General features: G+C 34.4%; 1 protein-coding gene across 1 annotated transcript in view; it reads right to left on the bottom strand.

The window, feature by feature from the left end:
• Nucleotides 1-4,345: 4,345 nt before the first annotated feature.
• The window catches only part of NUDCD1 (NudC domain containing 1), a 91,279-nt gene continuing 74,343 nt past the window's right edge, over nucleotides 4,346-21,281 (bottom strand). Inside the window, exons 9-10 of the mRNA XM_031013776.3 lie at nucleotides 6,992-7,151; nucleotides 4,346-4,970 (exon numbers count right to left, since the gene is read on the bottom strand). Of these exons, the coding sequence (XP_030869636.1) occupies nucleotides 4,678-4,970; nucleotides 6,992-7,151 (453 nt within the window). The 3' untranslated portion in view covers nucleotides 4,346-4,677. The remainder of the gene's footprint in view (nucleotides 4,971-6,991; nucleotides 7,152-21,281) is intronic.

Below are 21,281 nucleotides of genomic sequence, written 5' to 3' on the forward strand. Positions count from 1 at the left end.
TGCTGAGTAATAATCCATTGCATGGACAAAGCACAATGTATTTAGCCCTTCATCTGTAGATGGATATTTGACTTGTTCTGAGGTTTGATTATTATGAACGCTGTTGCTCTGTTCAAATCTTTGAATAGACATATACTTTCATTTCTCTTAGGTAAAAGAATGGGTAAGTGGAATGGCTGGGTCACATGGAAGATGCATGTTTAACATTTTAGAAAACCACTAAAGTCTTTTCAAAGGCGATTCTACCATTTTACATTCCAAACAGCAGTGTTTGAGAGCTCCATTTGTTTCATACCTTTGCCAACATCTGGAATGGTCAGTCTTCAATTAAAGGATTTCAGTAGCTATGTAGTGATACCGCATTGTGCTTTCAATCTGCTCATTCCCAGTGACCAATAACGTTGAGTGCCTTTTCACATGCTTACTTGCCATTCATCTTGTATGATGTATTTGTTCAGTATTTTGGCCCAATAAAAAATTTACATATTTGATTATTTTATTATTGAGTTCTGAGGGTTCTTTATACATTCTGGACACTAGTCCTTTATCAAATAGTGATTTGTAAATGTTTTCTCCAAATCTGTGGCTTTTCATTGTCACAACACTGCCTTTCTAAGAACGTAATTTCTTAATTTTGATGAAGTATGATTTGTCAGTTTTCTTTTTTGGTGTCATATGCAAGAAATCTTTGCCTAACCCAGCCTTACAAAATTTTTCCTTTATGTTATCTGCTAGAAGTTGCACAGTTTCAGGTTTTACATTTAGGTCCGTGATCCATTTTAAGTAAATTCTGATATAAGGCTGTGTTAGTTTCCTATGGCCGCTGTAATGAATTTACCACAAATTCAGTGGTAATGCATTCTGTCACAGTTCTGAGGCCAGAAGACCAAAATCAAGGTGTCAGCAGGGCCATTCCCCCTCCAGAGGCTCTGAGGGAGAATCTATTCCTTGCTTCTTCCAGCTTCTGGTGGTTGCCAGCATGCTCTAGCACTCCTCGGCTTGTGGCCTTTTAAACACCATCTTCACATAAGCTTCTCCTCTTTGTGTTTGTAACTGCACTCTGCCTCTCTCTTGTAAGGGACACTGAAATTAGATTTAGGGTCCACCCCAGATAATCCAGGATAATTTTTCCATGTAAAGATCCTCATTGTAATCACTTCTGCAAAGACTCTTTATCTTCATAAGGTTATATTTTCATGTTCCAGGGATTGGAACCTGATATCTTCGGGTGGCCACTATTTAGGCTACTACAAAGGCAAAAATGAATACCCAATTGTTTTTGCGCCACTTGTTAAAAATATATCTTTTCTCCATCAAATTATCTCTGCATTTTGAATGGCCTCTTCACTGAAATATCTCTGACTAAAATCAACTGACCATATGTGTCTGAGTCTCCATCTGGACTCTTTATTCTGATCTACGGATCTATTTGTCGAAATTGGTGCCAATACCACATTTTCTTGATTACTGTAGCTTTACTGACCATCTTTATTGTCTTTTCTGTGAATTAACTGTTCATATCTTTTGTCTGCTTTCCTTTTGTATAACTTGTTTGCTTTTTTATTAAATGATAGTTCTTGTGTTCTAGATTTTAACATTCATACATTATGCATAAGTCACATATCTTTCCTCAGTCTATTGCTTTATCTTATACCAAAAGTAGGTCATAAAGAAATTTTACATTTTGTAATGATCAAATTCATCAATCCTTTCACTTATATTTTTGCCTTCTGGATCTTAAGAAGCCTTCTCAACCTTGAGAATATAGATATTTTCTTCTTGTAACTATAGGACAATTAAATGTGTGTCTATTTTGTTTACTAATGCAATCATGCTACTCTTTTTACTGCTTCATGATGTATCTTGATATCTAGTTGGGTACCTTTTACCTTGGCTTTTTTTGTGTATTTATTCTTTCTTACCAATTCTAGAAGGCCTTACTTCTCTTTGCTTTATTACTTCTATACTTCCATCATTAGGCTTTTTTTTTTTTTACCACTCAACTATTATTACTTGTTCAGTAAAACACACTTACTACTAAGAAGTAATTAGAATATTCTTCCAGTAATAATCAGTGATAAGTATTAGTTTTGCCTTCTTATATGACTTGCCACACATAAACTTACCATCTGTTCTTTTCTATAGTTAATAACAAAATATTAGAAATTCCTGTGTAATGATGGTTTAACTTGTTCTGTACAGTCATTTCCCTTTTATGTAGAAATGTGATGAGTATACTCTAAGAGTATTTTTTTTAACATTGTTAACCATTCCTAATTTCTTGACACTCTGATTCTTTTTTCTAACTCTTCCCATTGGCAACTCCTCTACCTGACTCTTGTGGGTAGTCCCCAAGGTTCTAGCCCTGGTCAGACTTCCTTAGCAGGAAAGCAACCACTCTATGCCACCCTCTCCTCTTTTTTTCCCTAAAAAGAAATTTTATCTGAAAATCATTAGAATGTAGATTGTCTCTTTATCCTTAGTAATATATTATCCTTAATACTGAAAAAATCATGCTAAGGTACATAGTTGATGCTTAAATGTGTTAAAAGAGTGAATATTGTTAATGACTCTTAATATGCAAAACACATAAAATACTACATTATTACTATCATACATATTTTATAAATTCCTATTTAAAACATGATAAAAATCAACAAAAATACAAGGTACTATATTTTTAGCACTTGTAGTATATATCTCAATGTTCTGAGTATATGTACCTTAGAACATTGTTTAAATGTTTATGGAATCCCTGAATCATTTCAGGTTTTAAATAGCTTGAAATCACGGCTCTAGACCTATTCATCTTTTAACGTAGGTCAACATGCGACAATATTTAGGATTAATTATCCTGAGAGCTTTCAATTCAACATTAATCATGCAAAAAAATCACATGCACAAAGAATATTGATTACTAAAATTGGCAATATATACATAGTCATGGTTAATTAAGCACCACATTTTTATTATACATTTTTCTTATGTTCCCTAAGAGGATATTATCTTTGGGGAAAATTTTAGAGAAAATTTAGATCTACTTTCCCATAATAAAGATTTTTAATAATTCACTATTTAAATGGTCTTTTGTTTCATGAAGTTTTACAACAATACTAAAAAGTTCTGGAAATATCACTGTTTTGGTTTTTGGTTACTATACAGTTTTCCATCTCTATGATCTCATGATGTTTGGTATCTAGTCTCTCTTTCCTAATACGAATAGAGTACTATTGGGACTCCAACTGTCAATACCAGTCCTCAGGACATTTCCTAACTTTCTACCTAGCACCTCAATACTCTCTAGGAAACTGCATTCTGGCAAAGGGTTTAGAACATGTATGTAATCCTCATCTTTTTTCCTCCTCTCTGTCTGTCATTCATTCGTTCATTAAAATTTAGTTGAGTCAAATACTTGCCCAGACAGGCAAAAGATATGTTAGGAACAAAGCTTTTCTATCTTATATTTCTTATCTTAATCTTCTGCCTCTTAAATGAAGGTCTTAACTTCGTTATTAAAATATAAAATCCAACTTGAGGTTTATATAAGATACATATCTTGAAATGGTATAAAAAGTAATAAAAATTTCCAGGTACATACATACTAAAACAAACCTGGAAAGGTAAGTTTGAAAAAACAAAATTTGTGGCAAGAAACTATAACATATAAACAGGATTATTTTGTTGAAGTTGTTAGAAAAATAAAGAGAGCCACAAGGATAAATTATACTTTGTCCTTGTGTGGTAAGATTGTTCCATCAATGGCCCCCAATGAGTCATACCATCCGCTGTCAGCTTGTGTAGTCCCCTCATTCTGACTTTAGACTTGGCCATGTGATTTGCTTTGTCCAATGGAACATTAGTAAATATGATAGATGTACAGGATCGATAAGCTCTTGCATATTGGAGCTTGCTCTCTTAAGATGTTTTCTCTACTATGGAAAGAAGATTCGTCTAGTCTACTGGAGGCTGAGAGGCCCTGTACAGCAGAGACAGCCAACTTACTGCATCGTGAAAAATAGTAAAAGTCCTTGTTTTAAACCACTGAGTTTTGGTGTGGTTTGTTATGCAGTGATGGATAATGTGAAATCTTATCTCTCTTTGTCTATGTCTGTGGCAGAGCAACTGGCTAAAAGTTACATAAAGCTATACTTAATTTGAAAATAATAATAAAGGTCTCTCAGTAAACTTAAAAAATATTAGACCTGCTGTTCTCTAGCATTTCCCCCTCCATGTAGACTCAAGTTATTCAATCCACTTAAATACATATGTGCAATACTCAACATTTAACTATTATCCTGTACATCTTATAGGTACAGCCTGTAGCAACTAATCAACGAACAGAGTATACAATAAATATTTTTATTTTTAAACACTGAATTGTACATCTTTCATATAAAACATGAGATTCTAGCCTGTTTTAAAAAATAAGTATACTTGCTAGTACTATCTTCACTCTTTTTTTTTTTAGAAGCCAATGTTCTCTAAATCTGCAGCTTCATTCCATAGCTTTACAGAATCATAATCTCTTGAATATATTTCCAATGTTATTTAAAAAATAAAAAATCATACAAGATATATTTAGCACATTAAAACTTAAGAGGTTACAGTATAACTGTCCAGACCTCCAGGTACCACTGAATACTTTTCCAGTAAAAAGAGGCCAATATGTTAGAATAATTAATTCTCTGTATTTACTTTTATTAAAAAGAGGTTTTTGGTAGTAAGAACAAATAATCTCTCATTTGTTGCCTGAAATCCTAAAATAGGATCATTGGTTTCTAGGCTTGCTACTTGCTGCTTAGCAACCTGTCCTACTTGCCTGCCTTCCTTTCTATTGTAAAGTACAGTGGACATGGGAGCAGGCTGACGATAGATGAATACTCGACGAAGGCACTCACAAAGGGCTGCATAGGAGTAATTTGGAGCACAGGCAAAAAATTTTTTGTCTCTCTTTGATGCTTGGACGTAGCCTGCCAAGAATATGAGACAAACAAAAGAAAAACTATATATTAAACAGAAGGGGAAAAATGATGATTTAACATTTAATATTTTGCAATGTTTATTACAAATTAAAATGCCCAAGTAAAATATATACCATAAGGTATATAATTCTGAATCATTAATGATTAGCCACAATCAGTCTCTCCCATCTGGTACAAAAATACAACTTTAATTCCTAAGGAACAAAACAGATATGGCTTTCTTGCTTCAAAAAAAGCATAATATAGTTTCATTTAATTTCCACGAATAATTCGAACACTAAAATTCTAAAATCTAAAACACTCAATACATGACAAAATATCTTTAAGTGCCAATTTAATATTTAGCTTCGTGAGTTACGGATAGGGCATCACAGAATCATTTTTTTCCTCTTAAATAAATTGGAAAATGTGTATAGGATACCATCATAAAGTTATTTTAGGTTTCTGTTCATAATGTATCCCTGAATGTACTAGTATTCGTGATGCATTCTCTTATTATCCCTAAAATGTTAGTGATATTTTTATACATCAATACCAACACTGTAACCAGATTTTTTTGTACTTTTAGCCCCCACAAGTAGAATGTTGATCACTATAACTTCAAAAATAATTTCAAGTCTCTAAACTGAAAAAAATCCTTATCTTAATTCATGTACATGTTTAAAAAGTATCTTTTTGGATTAAAACAACATTTATATTCCAAAATAAAAATTATGATTTTTAGATTGTGACATGGTTAGCAAATGTTAGGTATTTATGATCATGTAAAATAAGAATACAACATTAATTAAAATTGAGATCTCATCAAACAATGAATAAGCAAAGGAACTACTGAGCACATGCAGATCAATACTGTTTTTAAAAATATTAAGCAGGTTTGAAGCAGGAAAAGTGAAGATTTAGATACCTATTTAAATAGTTTAAAGTAGCTATCCAGGCTAACCTTGACAGAATAATGTATATAATATTTCAAGAGTACATATCTAATGTATGTTGATTTAACTTAGAATTAAGCATAGAATTCCTCTATAATAGGGGATTTGGGGATACAAATAGAACATCTGAGCATCTAAAGATGATATGATAGAGCTTTCTTCTGACCAAAGTATAGATAATTAAAAAATAGCATTATAGTAGGGAGGCTAAAAATTATATGGTTAAATTAGTTAACCAAACTTTGTACTTCAGGTCATAAAAATCCATTTGGAGTCTGAACCAGTTTAGCAGCCTACATTATTAACTATAAGGGATAATTAATAAATTTCTTCTACAATTAGGGTTGTGCACATATAGCCATCAAAATACATAACTTCACTTCTTGCTGCCTGTTTAAAATAACCTTTCAATAAAGCAACAACTGTGGCTAATTCACATAAAAAATTTCTGTCACACAATACTAATGCATTTTGACAGAAAATCAATGATTGCATACGTCTACAATTAAGTAGTTTAAACATTGTCAAGCCCTAATTTTAAAACTGATTTTTTTCCTTTTATCCTACCACATAAATTTAATTTCTGCTTATCACCGCTTTCCATAAGTATTTTCATTATAATGGCTCTCTTTTGTACTTAATTTTGACAAAAGATGTCTCCTAATGTGCATTACACCTTAGGGGAATTCTATGATGTTTCTGAAGATTACTCTGAAGAAACTTGAACACCAGTTCCATGTAGGGTATTATCAAGCTCCTTGCTCAGACTCCAGTATTATATGGCTTACAGAATTAGAAAAAGCAAATGACTTATTAGAATAATTCAAGTGGTTAGATAACCACTTTCATTTCTATTCTGTGTTGATCTTCTGTACAAGCATAAAAACAGATTAGTCTAAATGTTCCAACAGTGCTAACACTCATCAACTAGTACAAGCAAACAAATCATAGCACAAATCAATCTAAATGTAATCAGGACAGCTCAAATTAAAAAGAAAAAAAAGAAATGAACTTTAAATGAATGATGACTGTATTTTTGATTTCATGGAAAATGTCAAAGAGTTTGCTTTATACCTAAAGCATTGAAAGTTGCGATGTGCTCCCACATATCATCTTGTTTGCTGGAGTGTGGTTGCCAGAGTAGGGCATCAACATCATGGCGCAAACAGAAGCAGGGCATTTCTTTAGGATCCACTATGACAGAGAAAAGGTACTGGTTGCTTCCAAGATTCACCTAAAAAGTGATTTAAAAAAAATTTACTCAACAACAAATTAATAATAGCAACAATAACAATGGCAGAAGCTGACAGCCAGCATTTAAGTGTCAGCAACTGTTTTATACTTTTTATATACTTAATCTGATTGACTCCTCAAAATATCCCTGAGATAAATGTGCTCCTGTTATGTTCATTTCAAAGCTGAGGAAAGTGATGCACAAGGCATTTAGGTAACTTGTCGATGGTCAGCCTGGCCATAAGTCATGGAGCTGAAATTTGGACCCAGAGTCTATGCTCCTAATCACCACGTGATATACCACCTCTTAATTGTTAGTAAATAGTTTTAAACATGATATAAAGCAGGGGTCCCCAGTCACTGAGCCGCAGACTGGTACCAGTCAGTGGCCTTTTAGGAACTGGGCCGCACAGCAAGAGATGAGCAGCAGGCAAGGGAGCATTACTGCCTGAGCTCCGCCTCCTGTCAGATCAGCAGTGGAATTAGATTCTCACAGGAGGGTGAACGCTATTGTGAAATGCACATGCAAGGGATCTAGGCTGTCTGCCTTATGAGAATCTAACTAATACCTGATGATCTGAGGTGGAACAGTTTCATCCTGAAACCATCCACCAAGCCCCCACAGGCCCATGAAAAAACTGTCTTCCACAAAACTGGTCCCTGGTGCCAAAAAGGTTGGGGACTGCTGATATAAAGCACCAATTTTATAAGCAGACTATTTTTAGACCATAGAATACACATGTGAAGTTTACTAATGCTAACTTGTAATAATTACCAAGAACAATGACACTACCAGAATTTATGAGCACACTCTACATGCCACGCATGTTATAAATACTAATCTTAACAACACGCAAGGCTATTATTATCTTCATTTAAAGGATGAAAGAACAGGCTTGGAGAGCTTGAGTAACTTATCCTAGGCTAAAGAGAAATATCACAATGCTGGAATTCACACTCAGATGTTTAAAACTATTTACTTAAACATATTGCTTAATTAAAGTATCAATGTCAATATGTCAGTAATGTCAACATTTGTTATTGTAACATCAATAATTGTTATTGCAATATTGATGCCTAAAGAAATGCATTTTAATACAAAATCATCAAATTGAAACTCACTGAATTTCATCTACAGAAATACTTTTTCTAAATGAAGACATGTTGTAATGATAGTCTTCTTTATGAGAAATGTTATTATCAGAGTTGAAAATACGAAACAGAATACCAACAAAAATCACATCAAATGTAGAAAATATAAAATATGCACAGTACTTAATAAATATGTAATTGATTCTAGGAGTTTGCAAGCAGGCTAGAGAACAGTAAAAGGTTGGGTTAAAGTAAGAAGTGGAGACCTGACCTGAATTCAATAGGGAAAGCTGTGAAGTGGCTCTCCAGCAAGGGGACCTATTATTGGTAAAGCTGTGACAACACAGGCTATTGGTCACAGGAGAATACAGTGTCAGAGCAACCCATCTTCTGCTCCCCAGCAATGCCAGGGAAATAGGGCTTTTTCATAGAGCCAGTGCTCGCTCTCTACAAAATAAGGGGAGAAGGCCAGCAAACAGAGACCACAAACTATTTCTTTTCTCTCCTTACTCCCGATGATCAGTGGCTAGATAAGGTTTATTTTCAAAGTCACCACTACCTAACTGGCCTTTTATTATTATAAGGTTTGATGGACCTAACACTGCTTCAGCTCTCTTCCCTGTACTCCAACTCTGATACTCTATTTTTTTTAACCAAGGGCTTTCACAGAAGAAAAATAAACAACAGCTAAAATAAAATACAAGTTGAAACAATATTTTCACAACAACACATCTACTTTCATGAGCCAAGTGCCTAAAGAATGTATTGAATATTATGAGGATTAATATAACTGAATGATCTCTGGTCCATCCATACTTGAAGAGACAGCAGTGAGAACAGAATAGAGGACCTTGAACCACGAAGTGAAAGGTGACCACCAAGGGAGATCAATCATGAAAATAAGAGGGTAAGAATGAAGGTAGGTGCCCTATTATGAGCCCCTCACTCTGACTTAGATGTTTCTTCACTTCAGCAGCCACTTACCTTACGCATATTTCCATTATGGCGACTGTGTCAAGTGTTGTTAATTGTGAAACTAGCAATTTCATACAGCTTGTCTTTGCCATACCTTTGACATGGCATTCTGTTTGGACTCCTTGTATTTTTTTCACCTGATAGATTCCCACTTATCCTCTAAGACTCAATTCAACCATCAGTTGCTCTCAGAATTCCCCCACTCTCGTGGTTATATGAACTGATTGAATTCTGAGAACTCCAGCATCATGTATGTTATTCCTATCAAATTATTTATCATATTATATTAGATTATTAATATTTTTACATACCACCTGTGGCAGGCTGAATAATGTCCCCCAAAGATGTCCACATCTCAATCCCTTGGAACCTGTGAATAAGTTACCTTATATAGCAAAAGGGACTTTGTAGATGTGGTTAAGTTTAAGGTCCTGGGATGGAGAGATTATCCTGGAATATGTGGGTAGACTCAATGTATTAAGAAGTATTCTTAGGGAGGGAGGAGGGCCGCAGACACAGAAGGTGAGATAACAACAAAATCAAGGGGATAGACAGAGTTTAGAAGATGATATACTGCTGGCTTTGAAGACACAGGATGGGCCCGGCCACAAGCCAAGTAATGGAGGCAGCCTCTAGAAGTTAGAAATGGCAAGGAAATGGATTCTCCCCTAGAGCCTCCAGAATGAATGTTGTCCCTACAAATCATTTTAGGACTTCTGACCTCCCAAATTGTAAGAGAATAAGTCTGTGTTGTTTTCAACCACTACACTTGCAGCAATTCGTTGCAGTAATAACAGCAACCTAACATACCACCCATCTCACAACGCTAATTCTTCTTAGGAACTAGAAGTCTGCCCTTTTTTCTCCAAATTGTAAAGAATTTTTTTTAAATGAATGTTATGTAAAAAGTGATTATTTCTGTAATATCTTCACCAAGGCTAATCTATCTTTAGATTTGGGAATTATCTATTTTACAGTTAGAATAATTGGCTGAAGATTCTGTAAGGCAAAAATCTCATAATTAGGTTCTTAACCTAACAAGAGGGTGACTAGGGTCAAGAGCTTCTAGACTTAGTACATAGTTCTCTGTGCCTTTTAGCTTTTAGTTCTCACTTCCAGAAATGTTAGTTTCTCAGTAATTTCCCTCTATAGCTTTCCACTGTTTGACAAAAAAAAAAAAAAAAAGGTCCACATTGCCTTAAATGGCATTTTGAAAGCTTTTCGAAACCCGACCCCAGCATACTTTTCAATATTCACTATTACTTTCCTTAAAATATAACATTTAGCAAAACTGGATCACAATTTGCAAAACTGTCTCCCCTATTTCCCCATTCCTTTATTCATGCTTTTTTTTTTAACCCGTTGCATATCCTGTCCATTATACACTCTATGCCATATGCAAATGGCATCTTCTCCTCCAAGGAAGTTTTCCCTAATGCTAACAAAAAGAAATTGTGTATTGCAACTAATTATTTATACTTTTCCTATAGAGTTTGTCTCTTCATTTCACTTATATGCTCTTTCAGGGTGATAGCTATGACCTTGGGTAGGATATTTAAACCATTTTATTCCCCTTATAAATATGGTAACACTACTACTCACTTCACAATTGTTATGATGAGTAAACAATATATTTCAAAGCTTAGAAAGAACTTAATAAGTGTTCATGTTGATTATTACCTGTCTAGGAAAGCCCTTAATAAGTATTAATGTTAATTATTACCCTTCCAGCATTCTTAACACATTTTGTTTTGTATATTAATGGCATTTCAAATTTTAAGAATGAAATGAGTAATACTGACAAGAAAGCATAGCAGCTTTCAAGTAATCTTCCTGTAGCTCACAGCTACAGCTCTTATACAATTTTATGTCTCAGAAATGTGTAAATAGCTATAAAAATAACATACACTTATTCTGTCTTAATCCCAGCATATTTGAGACAAATTTCTATACTCTTGTACCATTTCAAAAATGAGAAATATAGAATTCATTGTTCTACTTGTCATTTTGTCATATAAATTCTATTTTTATCAGTGGTTACAAATGAATGCTTATTGCTTTCAATTTCATATATTCCTATAACGCATATATTCCTCAGTAAATGGATCTGCCCCTGAAAAGGGACAAAGTCATGTTTCAAATAAGATTTGGAGTTTTAACATATACTCAAAACCAAGTACCTTAAAGTTTAAAATCCAAAGTAAACAAACTAGTCAATTTTTTGATGGCAGTAACTACATATAAATTTACAGACAGACATAAGAATCCCATTAAAAAATGAGATATATAAAGAATTGTTGAATTTTTTTTTTTTTTTTTTTTGAGATGGGGTCTCACTCTGTCACCCAGGCTGGTGTCCAGTGGCACATTCATGGCTCACAGCAGCCTTGACCTCCTGGGCTCAAGCAATCCTCCAACCCCAGCCTCCTGAGTAGCTGGGACTACAAGCACACACTGCCATGCCTGGGGAATTTTTTAATTTTTTGTAGAGATGAGGGGTCTCACTATGTTGCCCAGGCTGGTCTTGAACTCAACTCAAGCAATCCTCCTGCCTCAGCCTCCCAAAGTGCTAGGATTACAGGTGTGAGCCACTGGCGCCCGGCAAGAATTGTTGAATTCTTTACTTCTTTCTGTATGTAGTAAGAGACTATGTGATACTCATTTTACTTAATAAATAAATTCTAGCTTTCCTATTTTTTACTTCAAAACCGAGTATTTCATACAGCTAAATAAAATAAAGATTTTGCCACTGCCAGATGTTTGCTACTTCTTAGGTTGGCCAGATGCCACAAAAGGAAAACAAAAGGAAAACAATTCAAAGATTCCAAACTAAGAGTGGATAAAGAAACTGAACATGAGCATTATTTTAAGATAATGCCTAAAAGGTGTTTGGCTTCATTTTTTTCATGGTGGTATTAGAATCTCTTGATAGCTGTTTATGCCCTTCACTATTATTTCCTGCCTCACTGCCTACCTGGGACTCCCAGCATTATGCTTAACAGGAGTAATGCGAGCAGACATCTTGGCCTGTTCCCAGTTGTAGCAGAAGCCTTCAGTCTTTTACCATGAAGTACGGTGTTAACTCTAGGGTTTCTGATGAGGCAGTTTCTTTCAATTCCTAGTTTGCTCAGCATTTTTTATCATAAACGAATGGTATTTTTTTTTCATATCCTTTTTCTGCAACTACTAGGATGATCAAATATTTTTCTTTAGTCTGTTGATACGGTGAATTATACTGATTGACGATATTTGAGTAACAAAATCAGCTCTGAGTTCCCAGAATAAACCCTACTTGGTCATAATGTAATTTTCCTTTTTACTTATTGATGGATTTCATTTACTAATATTTTGTTAAGAATTTTTGTGTCTGTATTCATGGAGGATATTAGTTTTTTTCTTCCTGTTTTCTCATCTTTTAATGTCTTTGGTATCAGGGTAATGCTAGCCTCATAAAGTAAGTTGGAAAGTGTTCCTTTCTCTTCAACTTTCTAGAAGTTTGTAGAGAATTGGTATTGTTTCTTCATTTGGTAAAATAAACCAGTGAAGCCATCTGCGGCTGGAGATTTCTTTGTTGGAAAGTTTTTAAAAGTGAATTTAATCTTCTTCAAAGAAGATTAAATACATGTCAAATACATGGAAATATAGTTGTGCATAAGACTTCATTGGTTACACTTTAGTGTCTTTAGGATCTCCATTGACATCCTAAGTGCTATTCCTGATGTTGATACTTCGTGTTTTCTTTTTCCTCAGTCTGGCTAGAGACTTACCAATCTTGACCTTTTCAGAGGACTAGCTTTTAGTTTATTAGTTTTCTCTATTATTTCCTTCTTTCAATTTAACTGGTTCCCACTTTTATCCTTACAGTGTCCTTCCTTCTGCTTGCTTTAGATTTAGTTTGCCCTTCTTTTCCTAGTTTCTTAATGTGAAAGCTTAAACTACTAAATTGGGGCACTTTTTTCTTTTCTAGTATAACATGTAATGCTGTAAATATCCCCCTAAGCTTTAGCTGTATTCCACGTGTGCCATGTTTCATCTTCATTCAATACAAAATATGTTTTAACTTTCCTTTTGAGTTCCACTATAATTCATAGGTTACTCAGTTTTGCTTGAGTACTTTCCTCAATGGTATTGTTCCATCCCAAGCTTTAGGCCTTCACTGTGCATGTTCACCTCAGAGTCTATGCTCTTACTTCCTCTCTAGTGGTAGGCTGTGGTTACTTGTTGCTTGATGTGCTTCCTAGCCTGATGGTGAGGGGGATGTGGGTTGGGGAGTCAAGGAAAAGCATTCTCTACTGTCTGGTTCAGCCTCAGTACTCTGTGACCTCAGTTTCAGGGTTTGAGCTTTTTCAGAGATACTGCCCTCCTCCAGCGGTAGGAGACTTCTAATAACCTGGATGATTTTCTGCCCCTCCTCAAGGCATAGAGATGGTGTTTTGAGGTTTTTCTTTATCTTTTCCTCTAGCTGCAATGGGTCTTCTTCTGAACCCTTGGCAAGCTAAGATTTGACGCTCTTCCCTCAGCAGCTTAGGCTGCTGATACTTAAAAAAAAACAGTGCAGGCAAGACTTCATACTTTTCCCACAGCAGAGAACACACCCCTTTAATCCAATTCTGAACCAGCAAGATAGCTTTTTCTAATATCCTGCCCTCACCAAGGTCCATAAAGAAGATCCTTTATGTGTGAGCAACTTCCCTTGTGTCTGTGAATGCTAGGTGACAGTCACGGGTCACACCACGTCTTTAGCAATCTGTTAGCTGAATCCTTCTTACCCACTTACATGGCAGTCCTCCTGTCTCCCTCCAATGTTCAGGGTGAACCAGTGTCCCTATCTCATCTTTCCTTGACATACTTTTCCTTAGATTTTAAGCTGTTGGCTGCCCTGTAAGCTCAGCTTTCTGATGAGTCTTTAAAAAGTTATGATTCCATAAATAATCCAGCATTATTTTATTACAATGGGCATGACAATCTTTCCAACTTTCTACATTTTAGGCAAAAGCAGGAATTTCCTTGATCACTATTTATTAACTTGCCTAAAAAGCTTAGGATTTCAACTTATAATCAACAGACCAGTGACAATTCAATATCTACAAGAGGTTCCAAATATACAAGTAGCCAACCCATGTACTATAGGAACCCACTTCCCTGGCTTCTGCTAACAGAATCAAGGGTTGGCATCTAATCCAAAGTTAACCGTCTTTAATCTATTGATTTATAAAATGGTTATGATGAAGTGTTTTCTCGAACAGATGCTTCCCATACTGGATGGTGGTTAGCCAAAACAATAAAGTCCTCTTGTTCAGGAAGTTTAAATACCAAAAAATAAACAATTCAAGCTAAGAAGAGAGGCAGAAGACGTAGCTAGAGAGTACAGTAAGCAGAAACCATAAGATGTAGAAAGGAAGGGAGTGATCAATAAATAGAAGTATGCTCAGCAGAAGCAAATACAGAAGATGGCAATGTGATCATAATAGCACAGAACTGACTTAGAGAACAAGTTGATTATCAAGAGGCAAATAGATCGCCTGGTCATCAGAACTTGTGCTATTTTCTAAATAATGTTCCACATTTCCTTTAGGCCTGACTTGCCAGCAAATTTGTTTCCAAAATGACCTTAGTTATCCATGAGATCTAAAGAGATTGTTTCCACTATTCCTCACAGGCTCCATATATGCTCACATCATGACTTGAGATAACCCAAAGGTTTTCTCTGTTGCCTGCAACCTCTAAAAGTTTAGGTTAACAGGATTTCTTCCAAAACAATTGTACTTCCAGTACAATTGTACTTTGCTCTTTCTTCCAAAAGCAAAGTACAATTAAAATTAAAAAGTAAAGTGACTAAAATAACTAGTTTTGCTAAGTGAATTAAAATGAAGTGTGATAAGCACAATTAAAGTATACTTACTGTATAATCCTATAGACACAGAAAATATCAATATGAGAAAAAGAAAAAATATATGAATAACAAAAGGATATTGCATCATAATTTGAAGTGGAAAACAGGGGAAGTAAAACATTATCCATTATCTAGCATGGGCCATTACCTGGAAGAAAAAAGTACAAGATGTTCAGAAGGTTCCTGAGTCAAGAACAGGTGCCACAAAACCCATTTTTCACTAGAGAACTATTTATTCTGACTGTGAACAAAATTCCATCGAGTTTACAACTTGGTAGCCAAGAGCAAAACAGGAAATAAGAAAGAAAAGGACTGTTGCTTTGGGTACATGCACCGCCAGAGTTGAGATGAAGCAGCCCATAGCTTATGAGCAGTGGAAACAAACACAAAAGACATTTTTTTAAAGGAAGTAGGCAAAGACTCCCATTTAATTCAAATACCTTTAATGGTAATTACCTAGAAATACAAAATATGGTAATTAATGTTCATTCTGATGATATGTAACCATGAACAAAATGTTACTTTCTCTTCAGAATACTTTATGTAAGATGTTGGGCAAATAATACATTTTAGTAAGATTCCAAGGGGGAAAAGAAGGCTTTAAATATTTTTGGTATTTGAATGGAAAAAATTAACTTATTTAGGCAATTTACTCATTTGGAAAATTCATTCCTTGTTAATACCAACTAAATATCTTACTGCATAAAAAACAACTCTAAACTCCATAAATCCTTTGGGCAATAAAATATACTTCCACATTTCTTATGTTTACTCTACAAAAGGTCATATTTACCTTTGAATTACCTTTGTAGTCTTTGAATGAAGACTACAATTAGAGTAAAATATTCTCTAGGGAAAATTTGGCATGCATTTCAAATAGTCAATTAATTGTCTTATTATTCTCTTTGTAGAACACTTAGCAATTAAAGACTACTGAAGATTAAATGTCAAAGTGAAGACATTTAGACAACTTTTAATCACTTCTAAAACCAATTTAAATTTAAAAATAATATTAATAAAAAGGTTTTATCTACTCAGAAGGTATGTATTGGGATGCCAGATTGAAACTTTAATTCCAAATTCATATTCTGTACACAGAATAAATTGTAAAAATTATTTACTGTGTTCTTACTATGCATCAAGTATTTAGCTGATCTGTATTTACTACCTTATTTAACCTTTGCTAACTGAGAATTAAGAATATGATCCCATTTAAAAGAGGAAACTCAAACTTGGTAAGTTCAGAGATTTAAGTCAAGAAGCTAACAACTGGTAGCTAGAATTTAAATTCAGATATATTTCCAAACTCATGTTCTTTACCACCACCTGCATGTTCTCCCAAAGTCCATTTTATAGTGACTATTAACCACCAGAATGTGTCCCTGGCTAGACACTAGTTCAGATACAGTAATTCACATACTATAAATATGCTTATAATCTAGTTTTGTCAGTTAAGTTGTATAGATAAGTTGTTCATCCATTTTGTATATAAAATTGATGTCTAAAAAATATGGAAAAGAAGTAAATCCTGGGTTGCATTTTTTGGTTTGAACACCCATTAAATTACCTATATACTTAAATATCTCTTTACCTTGACTAGAGACTGAAGCATAGGAAGATGTCAGATCTTAGCTAAGTGGTATAAAATACAACTGGTAGAAATGCACTTAAATTTCTACTTTAAAAAGCCACAATAACTATTACTTAGAAATATTTTTTAAAACTGATACTTTTTTTTCATTTTTTGAAAATTATCAAATTAGGTCTTAACTATGATGTATCATAACATTTTACCGACTATTCCAGTGGAGGATACATATAAATGTTACCAGATAAAATAAACACACAGATACAGATCAGAAAATAGAAAGTTCCATACAGAAAAAAAAAAAAAAAGAAAAGAAAAAAGCACGTGAGAAGATGGATAATGTGGTTATGTTTTAATAGGGGACAGAAGACAACGTGAACAGAGGTAAATAAAGAGAATAAGAGGAATAAAGTAAGGAAACAGTGAGAAAAGGTAGAACATTTCAGGCAGAGATAATAACAAATGCAAAGACTCTAAGGGAACAGCATGTTTCAGTAGGTTTGAAGAACAGCATAATGGCCAGTGCAGCTAAAGAAAAGTGAACCAGTTGCCGGGTGCTGTGACTCACACCTGTTATCCCAGCAACTGGGAGGCTGAAGTGGAAAGATTACTTGAAAGTTCAGGAGTCTGATACCTGCTTGGGCAACACAGTGAGATCCCACATCTACAAAAAAATCCAAAAATTAGCTAGGCGTGTTGGGATGCACCTATGGTCCCAGCTACTCAGGAGGCTGGAAGTGGGAAGACTGCTTGAGCCTGGGAGGTCTAGGCTGCAGTGAGCACGCACTTCAGCCTTGGTGACAGAGCGATACCCGTCTCAAAACACAAAGCAAAACACAACCCAGAAAACTGAACTAGGAAAAAATGGTGAAAAATAAGATAATCAGGACTGGATGGCAGTGTTCTTTTAAACTATGTCTCCACATTGGTAGCAAAATCAAGTTAGAAGATCAAGAACAGGATTTTCTATTTTATTTCATTAAAATACCGCAGAAGAATATTAGAGTACATCTCATACAATAAGGATAGTACTGTTTTGTGAAACTTTTGCATCAGATGTGTGTGTGCATGTGTTGAGTCTCAATTAAACACGTATCACCTACAATGAGTTGCAGAAACTTGGAAGGTTCTTTGTAGACCATGGTAAGGACACTGAAAATTATTCTAAATGTAACACATAGGAAGCCTACTATAGGGAGAACAGGAATAGAGAAATGACATAATCTACTAAATCCTTTAAAAAGATTACTTTGATCTTCACACAAAGTACTTATTAACTCAAAATGAAAGATAACTTTAGATTACAGAAACCTGGTAGACATCACATAATGAAATATCGCACCACAAGAAAAGGAAAAAATGACACCAAGTTCCTCTTAATGTGATGCACTGCAAGGGAAACATCTTTTATGTAGTATTCCTGGCAAAAAAAAAATGCAACATCTGAACCCGATGAGGATATACAATCTAATTAAAAGATAATCTATAAAAAAAGTACAAAATAAAGTCAAAAATGTTGGTTAACTTGCTATTCCAAATTACAGGAGATTAAAGAGACACCATAACTAAGCACTTAAAAATTCAACACCTCTTCATGATAAAAAAAAAAAAAGAAACTCAGCAAACTAAGACTAAACATGACTTCTACTTAAATAAAAACTCTAGAACTAATGTCATATTTAATGGTAAACCACACAATCTTTCTTCCTAAGATTAGGAACAGGACAAGAATTCCTATTCTCATCACTGATATCTGCATTGCATCTAATATCCTAGCTAGTACAATAAGGTAAGAAAAAGAAATAAAACGTATGCAGATTGGAAAAGAAGAAGTTAAACTGCTTTATTCACAGATACTACCCTGTACACTGAAATCTTGGAGTATCTACAATAAAGTAACTGGAAAAAGATAATTTATTGAAGTTACAATATAAAGTCAAGTAACGTTGCTACGTAATACACAAAATAAATTGGGAATTAAAAAAATACTAATTATATTAGAATCCCAAAATACAAAATATCGGGATTAAATATAACACCGACAACTTCAAAAGGCTGCTAGGACACATTAAGGAAAACCTAAATAAATGAAGAGACAATGTTTATGGATCAGAAGATTCAATATCATCAAAGTATCAATTCTCCTCAAGTTGACCTGCAGATCCAACACAATTCCAATTAAAAGCCCCATAGCCATTTTTGTGCAAATTAAAAAGCTGATTGTAAAGTTTTTACAAGAACCAAACCTATTTAGGAAAAAAAAATCAAGACTAACACCATCTGAATGGAAACTCCCTGTAACGCGACAGTAATCAAGCCAGTATAGCATTGTCTAAAGAAGGAATCAGCAAACTTAAGGGGTCAGACAGTAAATATTTCAGGCCTAAAGGTCATACAGTCTTTGTTAAAATTATTAAACTCTGTTGTTGTAGTTTGTAAGTAGCCATAGATAGCACATAAATACATGTCTATGACTGAGTTCTAATAAAACTTTATTTATAAAAACAGGTACCTGGCCCACTGAGTCTTGCAGATAATGAATCATTTGTCAAACACATGTATTAGAAATTCATTTCCCTCTCTGTAGGTTTCTGTTTTACTCTCATAATGGCATATTTTTGAAAAATAGATGTTAATTTTGATCCAATTGATCACTTTCTTTTTTTGGAGTTAGTGTTTTTACATGTCCTAGTCAAGTAATCTTTGCCTAATCCAAGGCCACAAAGATGACTTTGTGTTTCCCTCTAAAAGTTTTATTAGTTTACTTCATGTTTATCATCATAGTTTATTATTTCATATGCAGCCCATCTGTAACTGATTTTTGCATATGGTATGATGTAAAAGTCAAAATAATTTTTTTTTCTTACAGATATCTAACAGACCCAGTGCCATTTATTGAAAAGACCATCCTTTTCCCACTGCACTATGTCACCCTTGTCACAAATAAGGTCATTGTATTCATGTGTTAGGTTTATTATTTATATTACTGTCAAACCCACAAAATGCATAGCAAATGAAAATAATAATAATAAACAAACTGCATTTATTATCAACTATCTATCAATCCCTCCAGCCAGGAACATAGACTTCGTCTCATCTAGTGTGTGAGGGGCAGTCTCCCTAGGAAAAGGTTGGCGAAGAAAGAAAAGCTATATTTGATAAAAATTCTTCCAACTGGGATAGTAATTTATGATAGCTGCTAAAAATGGCTTTGCCCTTTCAGATTCTAGAAGGAAAATAATTAAATATCCTAGCTAAAACAACAGCTTCTAGGAAGAGTATATTCCTGGAGAAAGGCTCAGTATATATGAACACAGATTCTAAGAAAAAAAAAGTATCAGTTAAGCATTTCATTACTATCCCAAGGAAAGGACTGAATTCTCCTGCACTGAAGGCTTGACACTGTACAGAATTTTAAGAATCAAAAAATATAAGATTTGCAACTAAAATTATATCTTTTCAGAGGAGAATGAAAGGCAAAAAAGGAATTAAAGACTTCCGCACATAAATCCATCATAGGTAATAATAATTGGCAACCAATAATTAACAACATTATTCAATATACTCTCACAATCCTGAAAGAAACTAAAATGTCTCCAATAAAACCACACTCATATTGAGGTCAGCATTACTGTGATACCTGAACTTTAAGCTGCTGGGAGACAATTTTCCTAAATACTCGCATTTTCTGCATATCTTTGAAGCAGAGGCACTAAATATAAGTCCTTAATTCTCAACTACTATTTCAAGGATGTTTGTAAAGCAAATAACGCAAATAACCTAGGAAGATATAGTATCTCTTTCCAAAGCAAAAGGCAGATTTGTTTGAAGTCCAGTAGAATAATGTTTCTTCTAAGCAAAGTACAGGAAGGCTTACTGGCCATCTCCATATTTCCCCGTGGAAACTGAGGATCAGGGAACTGGTCCAAATGCTGATACTCTGGGTTAATGCTATTGCTGTCAGTAATAAACTATCCTTTGTGTCTGACATAGGAGTTTCATGTCTTTTTACCAGCATCTATGAAACTGTGATAGGCTAACTTGTTAGCTTGCCAGTAGGCTAAAAATCTCAGACCCACTGTCATTATTGAGAAGAAGATGGAATGCTGACAGAGAAAGGGCTCCCTGGAGGAGAAAAATGAGAGCCTTATAGGTTGATTAACAAGGTTAGAGGTGTGTCTATGGGATTATCTGGTTAACCAGGCAATAAATGCCCTCCACTTCACTGCCTATTAATGAGGAGCTGGAAAGGCAGGTTGAGTACTGGGAAGATGGTTGACAGCTGCCTGAATAATGCCCTGGCTGTTGCTAACTCTCTTCCAGAAGAAAGTATCTTCTCACTGATTTGGTGGTAGTACTTTAATTAAAGCATAATGTGCTTTAATTTCTGTTTTGCTAGAAACTAAATATCACCATCTGTTTTTTGAAGATTTTCATGATAAGTTTCACTTTCTCAAAAACAGGGGCAACACAAATTTACCTTATTTAATAAGTTTCTTCTGGGCAAATCAAGTACTTGCTAATTCATACTTTTAACAGCTTACTATTCAAAAGATTTTTTCATATACTAAAAGTAAACCTCA

This window comes from Gorilla gorilla, chromosome 7 (genome assembly GCF_029281585.2).
Source record: "Gorilla gorilla gorilla isolate KB3781 chromosome 7, NHGRI_mGorGor1-v2.1_pri, whole genome shotgun sequence".
NCBI lineage: Eukaryota > Metazoa > Chordata > Mammalia > Primates > Hominidae > Gorilla > Gorilla gorilla.